Source organism: Podarcis erhardii (genome assembly GCF_964252035.2).
Source record: "Podarcis erhardii genome assembly, chromosome: 7".
NCBI lineage: Eukaryota > Metazoa > Chordata > Lepidosauria > Squamata > Lacertidae > Podarcis > Podarcis erhardii.
The window spans coordinates 50,326,192-50,344,562 of record NC_138511.1 but is presented as its reverse complement, the minus strand read 5'-3'; the positions used below and the strand labels follow the sequence as shown (position 1 = coordinate 50,344,562).

The 18,371-nt window shown below is 46.2% G+C and overlaps 1 protein-coding gene across 1 annotated transcript; it reads right to left on the bottom strand.

Moving 5' to 3' along the window:
• Positions 1 to 1,686: 1,686 nt before the first annotated feature.
• CLEC3A (C-type lectin domain family 3 member A) lies at positions 1,687 to 6,813 on the bottom strand. The gene is made up of 3 exons (XM_081871997.1): positions 6,467 to 6,813; positions 4,942 to 5,025; positions 1,687 to 2,877 (listed from the first exon to the last, which is right to left on the bottom strand). The coding sequence occupies exons 1-3, from the start codon at positions 6,609 to 6,611 to the stop codon at positions 2,486 to 2,488; spliced, it is 621 nt and encodes a 206-aa protein (XP_081728123.1). The 5' UTR covers positions 6,612 to 6,813; the 3' UTR covers positions 1,687 to 2,485.
• Between the last annotated feature and the right edge of the window lie 11,558 nt (positions 6,814 to 18,371).

Below are 18,371 nucleotides of genomic sequence, written 5' to 3'. Positions count from 1 at the left end.
CTGCAGAGGAGTGCAATGCTGTGGTGTTCAAATGGCAGCATTAGATTCAGCACCTAACTTGAGTGGACAGCATTACTGGTGCAGTAGTCAGGCTCATAGGGCCAGTACCCACCACCAGCACAGTGAACTTTGCCCTTCAATGGAAAATATAACCGTCAATGCCTGTATAGCACTATGGCAGGCAAGGTACTCAGAGCTGCTTCCAGGACAGCTTGCAGAGGTTGGCAGCTGCCTTCTCCATGCTCCTCCTGTAACTGTGCCTTAAACCCAGGTGGAGTGTTAATCCAATGTTTGCCTGCCACTCCCTGCCTCTGCTGAAGGTAAAAGGATGACAGTAACACCTCCTCCAACCACTACCAACTTGCATTAACATATCTTTTACTTACACTCCTACTGTGAATTGGGAAAACAATAATTTTTGTTTCCTAGTGGAAGATCAGGACCAAGAGAAAATTTGGCTGAGTAATCATGGAAATGCTTTTGAAAGCAAGCTTTAAAAAACACACACCAAAAAACAGAAAGTGGGGAGTGACCCACAATTTTAAAAGTTGTGAATTCACCACTATTTAGGGCTAATGATGATTATTTTAAGATCAGATCACACCTGGATTGAACAAACAGAAACAATGATTATGTACTGTGTTACTCTGATGGGAAGGAACCATATCAGTGGTAGGACACCAACTTTCCAAGCAGAAGGCCCCTGGTTCAATTCCTGGTCTCTCAAATTAAGCAGGACCCCATAGTAAGAATTGTGGGCAGGCAGTGAGGGGGGCACCTCTCTCTCTCTCTGCCTCAGACCCTGCAAGGCTGCTGCTAAACAGAGTAGATAATGCTGGCATAAGGAAGCTTCCTATGTCCTTCCTAATAAGAATTGCAGCCCATTCCTATGCATGTTCACTCAGAATTAAGAAGGTTGGCAATGTTTAACTAATAAGATTGGTTTTCAAAAATCCAGTTAACTGATTTTATATAGGCAGCCAAATTTTATTCAGAGTAGAATCATTTATTTCAGTGGGTCTACTCGTGGCCAGCACACAGGTGGCCCTTTCCCATAGAAGGGGATCCCTTTTGGTGCCTGCTGTGACAGATGTGGGTCATTTTATTTTATTTTTAATTTACATTATTATCTCTCAACCTTAAAAATAAATAAAGCACAGGGTGGCTCACAAATAAAACTGCATAATCAACAAAACCACGAATTAGGCTTTTTACTTCAGAATTACTGGTTTTATCAACAAATATAATTCATAAGTTAATTGATTATGCCAGTAAAACTCAAATGGCTGCAATTCTATACACATTTACCTGGGAGTAAGTTCCCCATAACTCGGTGGAGATTACTTATGAGTACAGTGGTACCTTGGTTTACGAACTTAATCCGTTCCAGAAGTCCGTTCTTAAACCAAAGGATTCTTAAACCAAGGTGTGCCACAAACCAAAACACCTACTTCAGGTTTTGCAGCGTTCTTAATCCAAGTTGTTCATAAACTAAGCTGTTCTTAAACCAAGGTACCACTGTAGACATGTATAGGCTTGCACTGTGTTTAATGGGCTGATAACTTTAAAATTAAGTACAGCACATAATCTCAAATAAGTGTACATAGGATTGGATGTCTTCGACTCCCCTGTTCACACACACACATCCATGCATTAAAACACAACATTGCCACTGCAACATCCAACTCTTGTGCTTTTGAAAAATAACTTTATTGAAATGTGTAAATCATGCAAAGAGTGACGATATTAAAATGTGTTAGATATAAAGCATGATGGGAAGTTACATGTCAGAGAAGTATTCATCCCACTCACTATATATATGTTGATAGCAGGGACACTTTTTATGATAACAAGCTTTGAATTATAACAAGAGTAGTTTGTTGCCTGTGTCCTGATATCATAGGAGCCTTGGAAATAAGAAGCGTGCTTAAGAAGCCACACTGATGAGGATTTAATACCTCAGTATCTACAGTATGCTTACAGCAAAACCTCACATTCCCTCTGTCCTGCAGTCCATTATAAATCTTGGGATGCAGCTACCCTGTAATTAACCCTGCAGTGCTGGGATACTGACTAGGATCAAATAGTGGATCTACCACTAACAGCACAATCAATTCCGTGTTGGTTGTCCTATCACCTCTGTTTATGACATTAGCAGTGTTCAAAGCAGAGCATTGATTTTCTTGCAGCAACGGAACACACAGGGAATTGCAACTGAATGGAAAATTAATTAATAGAGGAAGTATCTGCTTTAAAAGAGAGGTTTGCAGTTTTAGTAAACAGGAAGGATTATCAAGAGGTATATACTTGAACTCAACAATCCATCATGACTAAAGGCTATTTTGACTGCCCCATACAAAACTAATTACCTGAAAGTGTGGTCTCTGACTCTGGATTTGTTGTGAAGCTTGGTGATGACTGAAAACTGGCATCCCTACCATATATGTGTTTCAGAAGTGAAAGAAGGAAGCAGACCTAGCTGTGATTAAGGGATCAGGAATTCACAAATATATCGTTTGACAGTACGGCAGACTTCATCCAACCACTTTCCTTGAGCTGACTGTGAAAACAAGACACAATTTTCCCGTTTTCCTCCATTGGGTTGTGACCGGTCCCAGTTGAAGTAGTTGAGGACCATTCCATTGACATCAACAAATTTCCCTTCGTTTACCATGTCAGTGACACCCAGCCAAAAATCTGCCACACCTGACAAGCTCTTCTTGCTGTACTCTCGGAGAGCATTGGTTTCATCGCCGTCTCTGGGGATAGCAAGAGTCCCTCCCTTGGCTATGCAGTCTTCGTTTGCTTCATGGAAATGTTTTGCACCATCGGATGCCAAGTAGCATTTTTTATGGACCTTTGTTCCACGAAGACAGACTGTGAATGAAAGAAGTTGGATACAATGATTAAAGAATCCATGTTAAGTGGACCAAAGTGGTTCTTCACTGCTTATTGCTACCTGAAATTTCCCTGGATTTGGAATTTCTCTTGGCAGAATTTAGGATGGGTGGGCATCTATTTTGGCCCTAAGAGCCTAAGCCCGTACAAACTTTCAGTTTGCAGTGATTGTTTTCCCATAAACACCATTTCTTCAGACACAGCATCAGCACTGTAGTTCCTTGCACCATTATTGATTTTGAGAGGTAGCAAGATACCTCATCACAACACTTTCATTTCCTGCCGAATCAAAGAAGCAGCCCAACATGTGCTAAGGGCAATGTTAATTGGGTCTTCTAATCACAGTTTCAATTTGTTCATTTGCAAGCTACTGAAACAGGCATAAAGATAACCAGCTATAAAGATGATGGCTGCTTATTGCTTTGCAGTAATTGATGGAGTTAATGGCTCCTTCAGCCTGTTGGCCTCTCTTTGTAGCATCATCCCAATAGTAGATACAATGGGTTGCTTTAAAGAAAAAACTGAACCCTGGTTAGGGGATGCAGTTAATACTAGTGCATTGGGTAGACACTGGGCAGGTGAGCACTAACACTTACTGGATCCCCAAATTAACAGGAAAAGCTTGATGTGGTTGAGTGCTTTGGGCCAATCTCTGTATCTGAAATACTGAAAGTTAGCATATAAATCCCTGGATTGATGACACTGAATATAACACGAGGACATAAGAAGAGAATACTGATGGCTAATTTCAACATTCCCACAACTCTGGGTGCTTCTAGAATATTACCATTGTTGAACCTCCAGTCTCAGTCTACAGTTCTACAGTATGTATGCCTACCTCAGACTTAGTCTGAGAATGTCTATTTTGTGGTAGGATTCAATTGCATACCAGACAATTCAGGTTGCACAATTCTAGTTGTTTGGAAAGTGCTGCACAACAAACCTGCTCCCCCAAAATGCTGGGCTTTTTGCAATAACAAAAGTGGAGGGAAACTGAGAGATAGCATTTGCTTTGACATGCCATTTAACCTTACCACAAAAAATAAGAATGAATGCTCATTTAATAGCCAGCATAATCTAATCTCTCTGTAAATAAATCAGAATGGTCATCTGGAAGTGCCCTGAGTCCCCAGGCTCTCTGGATAATCCCTTTTAAAACTGCCTCTCTTTCCTGTGTGCAATTACAAGTGGCAGAAGGGGGCACTGAAAAAACAGGCCTTTTTGTTAGCATGTTGTGATCTCTTGGGACAACTGCCCTCCATGACTTTATTACCCAGATATTATATTATGTCACTGACTCTTTAAGCTGTTTTGGTTTTGGAAGTCCAAGGAGAAGAGCCAGAGAGTGGCGGAGAGAAACTAAAAATGAGCCAGGACTGTTATTTGTACTATTTATGTTTGGAAAACAGTCCCCTCCACCTCACCACTTTGGTTTCATGGCATACTGCAAGGAAAAACAGATATTTGTCTTGACATCAGAATGGGCTGAACTATCAGGAAATAGGTGTATACTTGGCTGTCCACCAAGGGCAGGGATCTAAAGTTCTTTTCAGTACTTAGAAACACAAAGTGCCAAAGTAAAGCTAGCTGTGCATGAGGTCAACTCAGTGCTTAGCAAATAAAACCAGGACAAGATATCTGAAAACACTATTTTAAAGTCTGCAGCAAACACCCTGAGTATTCATGTATTTAATAATATCTTAAATCATTTGATAAAAAATGGAACAACAAATGGAATAACATCTTTCAGTCCATTTACCATCTATCTCTCTTCCCCCACCCCAATCCCAGTTTTAAAATGAGCATTTAAAGTTATTTAAAACTGAAAAATATTCAGGGGAGAGCCAACTAAAGGAAACAATTCAACCCTGCAGAGCAAGGATGGAGGACTTGTGTCCCTCCAGATACTGCTGAACTATTATTTCTGTCAGTCAGAACCAGCACTGACTAATGGTCAGAGATGATGGGAGTTGTAATCCACCAACATCTGGAGGACCAGACATTATGCACCCCTTCTGTAGAATAATAAAAAGCAACCCTTACCTGTCTGCAGTGCTTGCATTTCCTTCAGGGAGTTTACCTCTTGCCAAAGCTTGTTAATTTGACTCTTTAGGTCACCGTCTTTCTCTTAAATAAGTAAGTATATGTATACATTAACATATTTAGACACATCAAAACATTTACAGTAAGATGTGGAGTGCAATACAAAGGCTGCAATCCTAACCCCACTAACCTGTGAATAAATCCTACTGAATTATTTGCAGGCTTCCTTTATCATGGGGAGGTAGCTGTCTGTGAAGGGTGAAGTCTGCATATAGTAGGGTTCTATATGGCTGTGTACACAATAGACACCCACAGTTTGTTAAGTGCGCTATGAGGGGTAAACTACAGTTCCAAGCATTTGGGGGGGGGCAGGTGTGTTTTAAGTGTATGGTATGTACTTTTGGTTGCAGGCAGCTTTCTTTATTTCCATGCTCCACACTACACAGGTGAGGGTCATTTTAATTTTTATTTTGCCAGTTTTGAGTGTTCAAATCCTCATGCCACGTCAGTAATATTTGACACAAAGAGGCTACCTAGAGAAGTGCGGTAGAGGTGTGAGAATTACCTTTGCTACCTTCCCATCCCACATGCTTTAGCCTCTTTGAATGTTACTGGTAGAATGTGAGAACAGGGTATGCAAAAGTGTCTTATCATGGCACAACGAAAAGAAAAACTGCCCAAATATGAGGTTTTCCCATGATTATTTGCTGTCTGTTACAGTAACTATCTCATGGCATGGTCCAAAGCAGAGCTGAGGGATGTTCCAGGTGTTGCTGAATGACAGTTCTTTCTCTCTCCCCCCACCCCACTAAATTTTTAATGATACAATAAGATACAGAAAACTAATGTAAACGAAAACAGCTACCAAAAGTAAAAATAGAGCATAGAGTCCTTTGTTAAAGGTACTTCTTAACCCTTACCACCCTCTTCCAAATCTCACCTGGGATCTTTCTTTTCTCTTCCCAGCCACTAATTCTGGGAGATCAACATTTCCCTGCCTCCTACCCAGTTCTCACCATCCTTGACCACTGGTCAAGCTGGTTTGGGCTGATGAGGAATGGAGTCATAGAAACACCAGAAGGTGACTTATACTGAATCAGACCACTGGTACATCAAGCTTAGTACTGTCCACACTGACTGACAGCAGCTCTCCAGGGTTTCGGGCAGGAACTTTTCCCAGATGTACCTTGAGACTGAACCTGGAATCTTCAGCATGCAACTGAGCTATGGTCCTTTCCTACAACAACACCCGAAGGGCCAAAGGCTCCCCATCCCTACTTAAAAAACACATGAAGCTGAAGAGGTCTAGGTTTGATCTGTGCCTGGGAACTCCGGGTATAGTATGTGTTATATGTTATGTGCCCAGGCTTTTTCTGTCATAGAATTCATAAATAAAACTATCCAAATCAGATGAACCAACATATCAAAAAATAAAATAATACTTGTTAATAAATTTACTAAGGTAGCAATCAAATAATATATTTATCATAATCTTCATTCTCTGTGGCCTACTAAGTTTGCTTACCTTTAACCCTCCGTTTGCTGTGTTTTCTGGCTTTGGAATGGACAGACTGGCCAGTTGTTTGATCCAGCAAAAGGATGGTAACAAGGAGGAAAATCAGAAATCCCATTTGTGCCATCTCTATTTTCAGACAGTGAGCAAGAGTCATCAACAGCAGCTTGAAAGCAGTTGTGAGAACTGCAGCCCTGTAGAACTGATGGTGTTTGGCTTTATTAAAGGGTAGTGAGAGAATTGGCTGCGCTCCTTGTTTATTAAATGAGCAAAATACTCAAGCAGGCTTCAGCATAAGGTGCCCTCTTGTTCTCAGTCTTTAGCCTCTCCCACACCAGATTTATACTTCCTGTCAACTCTGACCAATTGAATTTATCAGGCTTGCAATCCAGGGCTTAACGTTTTTACTCAAGAGTAACGCCTGCATAGTTCAATGCTGGAGAGTATGCTCTTTGTAACAAGGATGGGGAATCTGTGGGCCACCAAATGTTGCTGGACTTCTACACCAGCCAGTAGCAGCCAGCATGGCCAATGGTCAGAGGCTGATGAAAGCTGTAGTCCAACAAAACAGGTTTACCATTCCCTTTACTGGAAAAGTGGCCTCTTAATCCTAAGGGCTGTTAGAACAGCTCAGCCTCCTAATGTGAGCCCTGTATCAGTTGATCTCATAATTGTTTAATGCATGCCCTTCTTCCCAAAGGAGCCCTGGGCAGCAAACATGAACTATTAAAACATTTAAAAACAATTCTATTTTGCAGAGTTTATTATGATCCTATACAGATACAGACCAGGAACAGCAGATTCAAGCTTTCCATCCTGTTAATTTTATTATTAGGTTTATATCTTGCGTTTGCTTCAAGGAACTCAAGCTGCCATACTCTGAAGTACTTTGTCCTCACAACAGCCCTGTGAGGTAGGTTAGATAAAGAAATTCAGTGACCTTGGTCGAATCACAGCTTTGTTGCTGAGTGGTGATTTGAACCTGGGTCTCCCCATTATTCCACAGTGGCCCTTGCTGTCTACTATAAAAAAGGACATTTCCCTCCCAATCCCATTTAGGACTGATAAAACTGACTGCAAGCAGCTCCCACTCTTGTCAATTTCATCATTCTATAGCACATGGGTAAATGGTTATTGCAGTTGGTGGGACATGTTGCCCACTTAGAGGGAAATTATCTACAGTGGTACCTCGGGTTACATACGCTTCAGGTTACATACGCTTCAGGTTACATACGCTTCAGGTTACAGACTCCACCAACCCAGAAATATTACCTCGGGTTAAGAACTTTACCTCAGGATGAGAACAGCAGCAGGAGGCCCCATTAGCTAAAGTGGTCTTCAGGTTAAGAACAGTTTCAGGTTAAGTACGGACCTCCGTAACGAATTAAGCACTTAACCTGAGGTACCACTGTATTGCTGTATCATGGATAGTGCAATGGGAGCATTAAGGGAGAAGTCTCTGCCATTGCTTGCGCACAGGCTAAACACAGAATAAGAAGAGAAGTAGAGCTGTTGCTCAGTATCAGAGCACCTGCTTTGCATGCTTTGTCCCAGGTTTGATCCCAGGAATTTCCGCGGAGAGCTGGGAGGGACCTCTCTCTGAAATCCCGGTGGGCCACTGCTAGCCAGTGTAGCCATTACTGTGCTAGATAAACAATGGTCAGATTCATCATAAGGCAGTTTATGTTTCTAAATATTTTGGGGGCAAAGGGCAGAAAGACAATACACCAACCTTCACCAACCTGGTATCCTTCAGATGTTTTGGACTACAATACGCATCTGTACAATTCTATGCTTTATATTGCTTTCTGGTTTATATTGCTTTCTGGTCTTTGCTGAGTAATAAAGACAAGTTTTGCCTGCTACGTATTAGCTGCAAAAGGCATGCTTTATCTGTGGTCTGTTGCCTTTCATGTGTCTTTTTGGATCTTCACGTTTTATAATATTATGATTTGAAACTGTAGCGCCTAGGCCCATGAAGGGCAGGATAGATAAATAAATACATGATTTGGAATGTAAGGGCTTCCCAGAGACTGGGCTCATTTACCAGTTGCTTGAAGGCATTATTTGGGCATGTCTGCACCTTGCTGCCTCTCACTGGATAACTGCATCCTCAACGGAAAAAGAGAGCCTGCTGTTGTTATAGTGAAGTCAGCCATAAATATAGACATGGGTTGGGAAGCACAGTGAAGTTTTCAGTACAGAAACACATCTTTGTTTTGATTACATCGTTGGAATGAAGTAAACAGCACGGAATGCTGCATCTTCTACAGGCTCCTGATGGTTCAGCAACAAAGCGCTCCTTATGCTGCCTTGGGAAGTCACCAGAAAGACTGGCGGCTGCTTGAAAGAACATGCCAAGCTTCCTTTAAAAAAAGCCTCAGACTTAGTCCGAGAACAGAAATATGTTGCTTATACATGTTATAATGGCATCAGTTACCCAGCGGTGGAAGCTGCCTTGATCCATTCAGGTTTGAGTTTCAGCTGAAACCATTCACAAGCATTTTGGACATAACAGCGTCTTGTGAGGAAGGCAGTCTTCTTTCCTTCTTGCTTGTAACCAGTTAATAGACGAAAGCAGGCCTGTAAGTTAACAGAAGTTTGTAAACCATCCTGACAATCTCTGGAACAGCTTTCCTCATCCTTGACAAGGCTGGACAACTGGAATTGTCTGTGAATAGTCAGCCCACCTACCTATTGAGCATGCTGCAGGAAGAGAACCTGTGGCCTGCCAGATGTCGTTGGACTAGAATGTCCACAGGTTCCCCATTCATAGTAAGTTTGCATATATTACAGCTATTGCTAAAACTCTAGGGGGACAAGCAGCATTCTAAGCTGTTTTTGCCCAGACCATTCTCAGCTCTCTGTATCTTTCTCAGTACATTTCTCAAACAGCAGCCCATTTTTTCTGTCCTGTCACCTAGATCATGCCATCCTCACCAGGCAGGGTCAGTTCTAACATTAGGCAGTGTGAGGCAGCTTCCTCAGGTGACATGCTGGGGTGGTGGTGGTGTCAGCAATTAGGTGTTGGAGAACAGAGCCTGGCCCAGCCCTCCACTCCATAAGCTAGTTTGTCAGTTTCAAATGCAGTGAAGGATGCTGTTCCATCACCAATGCTTGAAGGAGACTTCAGCTACCAGTCCAATACGTGCCTTTTGCCTAGGACAGCAAGATGTCACGAGCAGTGTGTGAACATAGGACATAGGAAGCCATCGTATATTGAGCTGGACCATTGTTCCATCTAGTTCAGCCTTGCCCACACTGCCTGGCAGTGACTCTCCAGGTTTTTCAGACAAGAGGTATTCCCATCCCTATTTGAAGATGCTGGGGAATGAATCAGGAACTTCTGTTTGCAAAGCAAATTCTCTAAGCTGCAGCTGTTTCCCAATGGAAAACGTAAGTGTAAGACATGCCCCCCCCCCTTGACAATCTGGCGATCGCCATCCAAACCATTTTCTGGCCTTTTCCTAGTCATCGTGGGGCATTTGCCTGTAACTTCCCTAACAACCTGTAGAAGCTACTACATTAGTGCAAATGATGTCCATCAGGTTCTGCTGTCTGCCAGCTCCTCTCCCTGCTTGCCTCCTTCCAGCTAGTAAAATGTGTGGTGCTGGCTGTTGGCATCCTCACTCTCGGCATTCCCTTTGTGAAATTCAGGGAGGAGGATGGAGACAAACCCATCATTAGTTGACTCTATACCTGCCTCTGGTTCCTCCTTACTGTTGGCATCCCTGCCTTTTGCCCTACCAGCACCCACTGCTAACAAGAGAGAGGCACTTGGCAACTTTGCTATGACTGTTAATGCACTCAGTTGCAGGACCTGGCTCCTTGAATCCTCCTCAGTCTAACCCTCCCAATCCCACAACAATACTAACTTGAGAGAGATCAAAAACAGTGGTACCTCAGGTTACATATGCTTCAGGTTACAGACTCCTCTAACCCAGAAATAGTACCTCGGGTTAAGAATTTGATTCAGGATGAGAACAGAAATCGTGTTCCGGCGCTGCGGCAGCAGCGGGAGGCCCCATTAACTAAAGTGGTGCTTCAGGTTAAGAACAGTTTCAGGTTAAGAACGGACCTCCGGAATGAATTAAGTACTTAATCCGAGGTACCACTGTACTGGTCTTCAGTTCATATAAGCCAGATGTTGCCTGGATCATCCTCAAGGTGGCAGCATTTGGAAAAAAAATCAGTCGTGTCACCTTTTTTGCATTTGATAGGCATCTATCTGTTAAGTGTCTAGCTTCGTATTTCATATGTGAACTCTGGGCTTTTGTTTCTGTTCAAATTCTGAATATGGGATCTATCAGGAAAGGATATATTGCCTAGTTTTGTAAGGTCAGCAACCTTTCATATCATTATTGCCAAGCCTACTTTGAATGAATTTCTCTGCTATTTTAACAGCAGATCCTGATGTGAAGGACATACCAGAACAGCCAAGGCAACATGTGTGGATTCCCCATACCCCAGTGTAGGAATTTTCCATTTCATACCTAATTTGTTTTGCAAGTTGCTTCAGTGATTCAAGAAAAATGAGGTTCACACTAGTAATCCCAGCTTGAGCAAAAAATAGTATCAGACAGAGATTTTACATTTTCATATAGATCAATAGATAGTTTAAAGTCTGGGCAGGATTTAGAGCTATTGTTTTTAATTGAAGGGCGGTATAAGGGAACCTGTGGTAATATAATAAAGTCCCCATGTTTAAAATCAACCACTAAAATCAACAAGATGTGCAGTGCAACCCTAACACATGTTTACTCAGATGTAAGAAAGATTAAGCTCAGTGGGGCTTCCTCCTTAGTAAGTGAGGATATAGGATTGCAGCCTTAAAAGTACTTTATGCACATTTTCCTGGCATGTCTACTTTTGAGTAGACATACACAGAATTGCATTGGAAATTTGCCTAGACAAGGCTTCCAGATGTTTTTGACTACAATTCCCATCAGCCCCAGCCAGCAGGAACAATGTACAAGGTTGTTGGTAGGCACACAGGTCACTTGGTCAGTTTCCTGCTGCTACAGTGAAATGTGTCACCTCAATCACTGATATCCTCTGATGGGGCATTTCTAGTGGTTTCCCACATCCCTGAGGTTTGGTTGGCTTTTATTACTGACCAAGCCCTTAGTGAGGTGGACCCTGCCCCGTGGAACTCCCTGCTAGTAGCAGTTTGGAAGGAATAATCCCTGCTTTCTTTTAGCCACTGCCTAGAAATTGTGTAATTTACACAAGACTTTGAAATTTGAAATCTCTTTTAACCAGCCAGTATTTCTCTCTCTCTCTCTCTCTCTGTGTATCTCCTTAGATTTTTCCTGTTTATTATAGGTTGTGATTTTTGCATGGTGTACAATACTCAGAACCAAACAAGGCTTCCTGAAAATCGACAGTGCTGCTTACTGTATTTTTTTTTTTATAAAAGTGAGGTTTATAAATAGTTAAATAAACAAATACATTTCTATTTGAATTATAGCAATTATTTCTAAATATGCTTTTAGACATATACGTATGCAAATTTCATGAAACCTCTATCCTCTTCATTGGTGATTCATTCTTTCTTTTTGGTGATAATGTAACTGATTGCCCTGTAAATAACACTGCCCTTCAGTGCCAGGGTCATAGACAGCTGTGGTGTTAAGCACCAGGAATCAGACACTGAGACTGCCCAGGCAATGCTCCGGTTTTCAGTTCTTCCAGGTCAAGGGGAACCAATGATCCAGAGCCCAGCTGGATCAGACCAAAGCTCCATCTAGCCCAGTAACCTGCTTCCCACGGTGCCCAGACAAATGTTCATAGCTCTGGAACTCATGGGCTTGCAGTGCAGCTGAATGTTGGAAGATTCAAGACAGATAAAAGAAAGTACTTCTTCCTGAAGCATGTAGTTAAGCTATGGCACTCCCTCCCACAGGAGGCAGCCATGGCCACCAACCCGGATGGCTTTAAAAGAGGATTCATCAGATTCATGGAAGAGAGGGCCATCAATGGCTACTAGCCACAATGGCTTTGCACCTTCATCATGTGTCCATTTCTGGTCAGCAGGTTATACAAGGTTTATGGCATTGCCGAAACATGGAAAAGCTATTTGATCCCTGAGCCTGGGAGCAGAAATGAGTATGTACCTTAAGATCGAGGGTATCATTTTATCATTTTATGCCATCTTAGATTCCTCATGGAAAAAGAATTGTCTGCCTCCAGTCTGGGTTGGGGGGGACAGCCTCTCCCCCTCTCGTTTCTGTACTAAGCAGGAATCTTGTCAGAAAATATTTAGTCAAGGATGCTGTGATGGGCATTTGAAAACGACGAAGAACAAAGAGGCCTGTTTTAGTGAATGGGTCACTGAACGATTGTGTCATGTTTTCCTTCCAAAGAAGCATCTCAAAGCAATTTACAGTGTATGTAAAAGATTATATATATATATATATATCTTAAACAACTGCATAAATAAAAACAACAGTTATAAAAACAGTTTAACAACAGCACAGACATAAAATTAATCCAGCTCTAGGACGGAATCCAATTGGGGTAAAAATCATAGAAGGCTAGTTGAAAAGGGAATTCTGTAGATAACATCTTATCAGGTGGGTAGTGATAATTGGGTGGCTCCAGAAACCATGGATTGTATCCAGCATTAATTTTACTCAGAATTGGCTCATTCTTATGGTTCTTTGAGTAGGGCTTAGCTGGATAAAACCCACTAGTTTGAAGAAGTGAAAAGGTTGTGGACCATTATTAGGGGAACACAATTTAAATCCATGCTCTATAGACCCCTAGTATATTGTGACTGTAAGCTGGGAGAGTGAATGTGATAGCAGGAAGATTTGGGGGCATATGTCCACTAACCCCTTGCTACCCTTTATCATCATCCCTGGCTGACAAACCCAGGAGAACTGTCCCTAAGGTAAACAAAAGGGGGACAAAAGATCAACCTTGTCATATCCATGGTGTCAGAGTTGCCTCTAGGTCCCAGCTCACAGAGGACCAACGCTAGTCAGTAATTACTTATAAAAGTCTTTATTGAAGATTAGTTTCCATTTCCAAACCGCAGCGTGCAACTCCACGTCTTAGAACCTAGACCGGCGAAGCTCCATCTGAGTCTCCGCCTCCTAGACACCAGTTTAAGACTCTAGCCTTACTCCACCTCTTCCGTTGTTCTTTCCTCCTCTGGGTCCTTCTGCCCCCTGGGGTTTCCTCCTTTCTGGACTCTTCTGACGCTGACCCCCCTGAGTCTTGCCCCTCCTTCCGGCGGGCTTTAGGACCTGGCTCCCTATCCGGGCTACCTGCTGTGCTAACTTTCCTCTTGACTTTCCTCTTGACCGTTTCCCCGCTCTCCGATGGAGGCGTGGTCAATCCTGACTCATCTCCTCTCGCTGGTGGTGAGAACACTGGTCCCGATGCCTGGGACTCCTCCCCCCCACTGCGCTCTGGTGGGGAAGCTGGTCCTGATTTCCAACTGCTGCTCTGGGAGTCCCCGCTGGCCCCTTCCTTCTGGGGTTTCCCCCTTGGCACCCCCCTTGCCCTGGCCATCGGCGCTCCCTTCTGTGAATCTTCCAATTCGCTGGAGAGGCTCATGGAATCACTCTGACCACTGTCACCGCCTACGCTCCCCTCGGATTCCTCCCCCTCGCTCTCCATTTCCTCCCTCTCCTGTGCCTCTGCTCCTGAGCCCCTGACATCCATCCCCCCCTCGAAGCCCCCCTTCCCCCCTCCCCCTCTTCAGGTGTGGGTTCTGGGTGCTCCAGTGTTGTGGGGGTGAATGCAGGATACAGTTCGTCCCCCGTGGCGTGCAGCCAGCCGGATAAGTCCGGGAAGTCCTCCATGGTCTCGTCGACGGCGATCTCCTCTGCTTCCATCTCTTGGGAGGTGTGTTCGAAACCTGGATCTACCCCCAACTCGCCCATGGCCCCCTCTTCCCCTGTCGCCTGGGGTGATGCTGCGTGCAATGGCCTTCTCGGCAGTTCTCTGCGCCACCCCACGTCAGGTTGATCCTCCCACCAATAGGAGCCCCCTGTGCCAAACCCCAAGAGCGATCCGTCTGGAGAGCTAGTCTCTAGCGTCGTGTCCTCAGCTGAAGAGAACCCCTGAAACGTGCTGGCTGAGAGTGTGGGTGTGAAAAGATATTCGTCGAAATAATCTGCCGGCATGGGCCTGTGCGGGAAAAGTGCATGGAATTCGTCTTTGAGCCATTGCTCCTCCACGGCATAGTCCGGTACCCACCCGTTGGCGCTGACCGGGGTGTCTTCCCTGGCAAGGAGATATTCAATCCCTTCCTCCCCCCAATCTGGAGTCTAAAATCGCTGTGGCCTCGTTGAGTGGCTCCCCTCTCGGTGACCCCCCCTTCGTGGGTGCTTCCCTGAGCGGGTCTGGTGCTGTCCCTGGCGCCTGAAACCTGTGAGGTGCCTTGTAGGGCGTGAGCACCGATCTATGAAAGACCGGGTGCATTCTGGATCCCTCCGGGAGTGTCAACCGGAAGGCCACTGGGTTGATCTGTGCCTCGACTTGGTAAGGGCCTATCTGCTTGTGTCCGAGCTTCTTCTTAGCTAACGATCTGGCTGGCACTGCCTGGGCTGCCAACCAGACCCAGTCCCCCACCTGGATGTCCTCCCCAACTCTCCTGTGTCTGTCTGCCTGCATTTTGTACGCGTGTTTTGCTAGCTCTAACTGCCTTCGGAGTTGCTCGTGGACCTCCTGTAACTCTGCTGCCAAGGCCTCTGCTCCCTGCGGCTCCCCCTCCCCCACTTTCTCTAAACCCGGGAAGGTTCTGGGATGCCGCCCATTGTTGGCGAAAAATGGTGTCACCCCCGTGGACACGTGTTTCGTGTTGTTGTAGGCAAATTCGGCCAGCGGTAGGTAGTCCACCCAGGTCGAGGGCTGTTGGTTTGCGTAGCATCTCAGGTACTGCTGCATGATGGCGTTGACCCTCTCCGCTTGTCCGTTGGTCTGCGGGTGTCTTGCCGACGCTAGGCTGACCTTGACGTTCAGAATGCCCATCAGCTTCTGCCAGAAGCTGGAGATGAACTGGCGCCCCCGGTCGGACAGGATAGACCGTGGTAGGCCGTGCACCTTGAACACGTGGTCAATGAACAGCTTGGCGGTCTGCTCCGCCGTGGCCACCTTCGCGCAAGGAATGAAGTGGGCCATCTTGGTGAACAAGTCTACTACCACGAGTACTGCTGTTTTGCCCCTCGAGCTGGGCAGATCAGTGACAAAGTCCAGGGCCACCCTCTCCCACGGTTCGAGCGGGGTCTGTAGCGGTTCCAACAGTCCCGCTGGCGGCCTGTGTACTGGCTTGGCCCTTTGGCAGGTGTCACACCTATTGACGTAATCCGCGACTTCTCCCCGCATCTTGGGCCACCAAAAGTCTCTGGCTACTAATTCCACAGTCTTCTCTTTGCCGAAGTGCCCAGCGCTGGGCGCGTCGTGTAACTGTTGCAGTACTCTCGCGCGGAGGTCGTCTCCTGGCACGTAGAGGGCCCCTCTGTGGATGAGCAGTCCGTCGCGTATCTGGAACTCGTCGCCCTTCGCTGTGCCGCTGCGCACCTCCTCCATCTTGGCTCGTGCGAAGGAGTCCGTCTGCAGCGCGCGACGTACTGCGTCCAGGTCCACCGTGGCTGAGGCGCATGCCCACGCCTTCGGTGCGAAAATGTGCTTGGCCGCCGCCAGTGCCTCTTCCTCGAGATACTGCGGTTTCCTGGATAGCGCATCTGCCATGATGTTGTTGTCTCCGGGATGTATTCTATCCTGAAGTCGAAATCTGCAAAGAACTCCGCCCAGCGGATGTGTCTCTGGTTCAGGAACCTCGCCGTGCGCCAGTACTCCATGTTCTTATGGTCTGTGCGGACCTGCACTGTGTGTTTGGCTCCGATGAGGAAGTGCCGCCACGCCTTGAATGCGGCATGAATGGCCAGCAACTCTCTGTCCCAGATGGTGTAGTTCTGCTCCGACTTGCTGAGTTTCCTGGAGTAGAAAGCGCACGGCCTCCAGTCCCCTTGCGGATCTTGCTGCAACAGGACCGCCCCCACAGCTCGGTCGGAGGCATCCGTCTCAACCCTCATGGGTTTGCTGGGGTTCACGTGCAGCAGCTGCTCTTCAGACGCGAAGAGACGCTTGAGCTTCTGAAAGGACTGCTCCGCCTGCTCCGTCCAGATGAACTTCTTCTTCTTGGAGCTGAGGGTGTCCGTGATGGCCGCCGTCTGCATAGCGAAACCCTTGATAAACTTGCGATAAAAGTTGGCAAATCCAACAAACTTCTGGACCTCCTTCCGATTGCGTGGGCTTTTCCAGTCCAGCACCGAGCGGACCTTGGCGCTGTCCATGGCGAGCCCCTTGTCGGACAGCTTGTAGCCCAGGAAATCCACCTCCGTCATGTCGAACTGGCACTTCTCCAGCTTGGCATAAAGCCTGTGCTCCCTCAGCCTCTGCAGGACTTCCTTGACATCTCTCTCGTGGGCCTCCTGCGACTCCGAGAAGATCAGGATGTCGTCCAGGAAGCAGACGCACTTCTTGTAGAGGAGACCCGCTAAGACGTGGTGCATGAAGGCTTGAAAACAATGGGAACCATTTTGTAATCCAAACGGCATAACTCTATATTCATAGGTGCCTAGCGGCGTAAACATGGCCGTCTTCCACTCGTCGCCCTCCCGCACGCGTATGAGATTGTACGCTCCGCGTAGATCCAACTTGGTAAAGATGCGACCCTTCCTCACCGTCGCCAGCAGGTCATCGATCTTGGGCATGGGAAGGCTGTGGGCTTGGTTTTCAAATTCAAAATTCTGTAATCAACTACAAGCCTCTTTTGGGGCGTGTCCCGCTTCTTCACAAAAAACACGGGACTGCCCCCCACTGCCTTGGATTCTCGGATGAATCCCCGCTTCAAGTTGTGATCTATGAACTCCCTGAGTTCCTGCAGTTCATCCTCAGACATGGAATACAATTTCCCCGTCGGCAGCGTCGCCCCCGGCAGGAGGTCAATCTTGCAGTCGTAGGGCCTGTGGGGAGGCAGCTTGTCCGCTTCCTTCTCGCAGAAGACCTCCAAAAAGTCTTTGTACTTGTTGGGTACCGCTTGCAACATGCCTAAGTGTAGCTGTGGTCCATCTTCGTGCCCCTCATCTTCCTGGTTAGCGAGGATGCAGTGTTCTGCGCAGTAGGAGGAGCAGAAAGTCAATTGACGCTGGTACCATGCTAATGCCGGGCTGTGCCTGTCCAGCCAACTCATGCCCAGTACTATGGGCGTGTCCGACAGTTGGGTGACGTTGAAGCTGATGACTTCGCGGTGATTTCCAATTTGCATAACCATTGGCGGCGTTTGCTGTACCACCTGTCCCCCCAGCAAGTCTCTGCCGTCGACTGTCACTACTTTCAGGGGCATCGTGGCAGGCAGGAGCGCTATGCCTTGCTGCTTGATGAAATCCACTCCCATAAAGTCTGCATTGCTACCAGAGTCAATGGTGATAGGGATTTCCATGGTGAGCCCATTGGGAAGCTGGAGGGATGCGGTGAGCTGCACCACTGGTTTGGGTGGGAGGGGGTCTGTGGGCTGTAAGATCCCTGGGGACTGCTTCACTGACTTGTCTGGCTGGGCCCCAGTGCCTCTGATTCCGTCGTTTCCCTGCTGTGGCTCACTCTGCTGAACTATTTCCGTAACTGTCGCTGAGGCTGCAGTGTGCTTGCAAATCCTCTGGGGACACTCTTTCGCCATATGCTGAGCACTGTCGCAGATGTAACACTTCCTATTCCCTCTAGGAGGCTTCGGTTTGACTGCTCCTGGTGTTAGGGCTCTGGCTGCTGACTGAGCCTTGGCACCACCTAACTCCATCGGCTCCTCTCCCCCTCCCATTGGGGGCGTGGATTGAGCGCGTGCTGTTTCCCTGGGAAAGAAAGGAGGTGCTCTTGCTGGTGTGCGTCCCCAATGCCCTTCGTCCTT

Bases quoted from the DNA above. Each gene is read 5' to 3' on its own strand.
- CLEC3A (XM_081871997.1), bottom strand. From the start codon at position 6,611: ATGACTCTTGCTCACTGTCTGAAAATAGAGATGGCACAAATGGGATTT. The intron at 5,026-6,466 runs GTAAGCAAACTT...TACTTATTTAAG, and splicing joins CAGCAAACGGAGGGTTAAAG to AGAAAGACGGTGACCTAAAG. The intron at 2,878-4,941 runs GTAAGGGTTGCT...TTTCATTCACAG, and splicing joins AATGCAAGCACTGCAGACAG to TCTGTCTTCGTGGAACAAAG.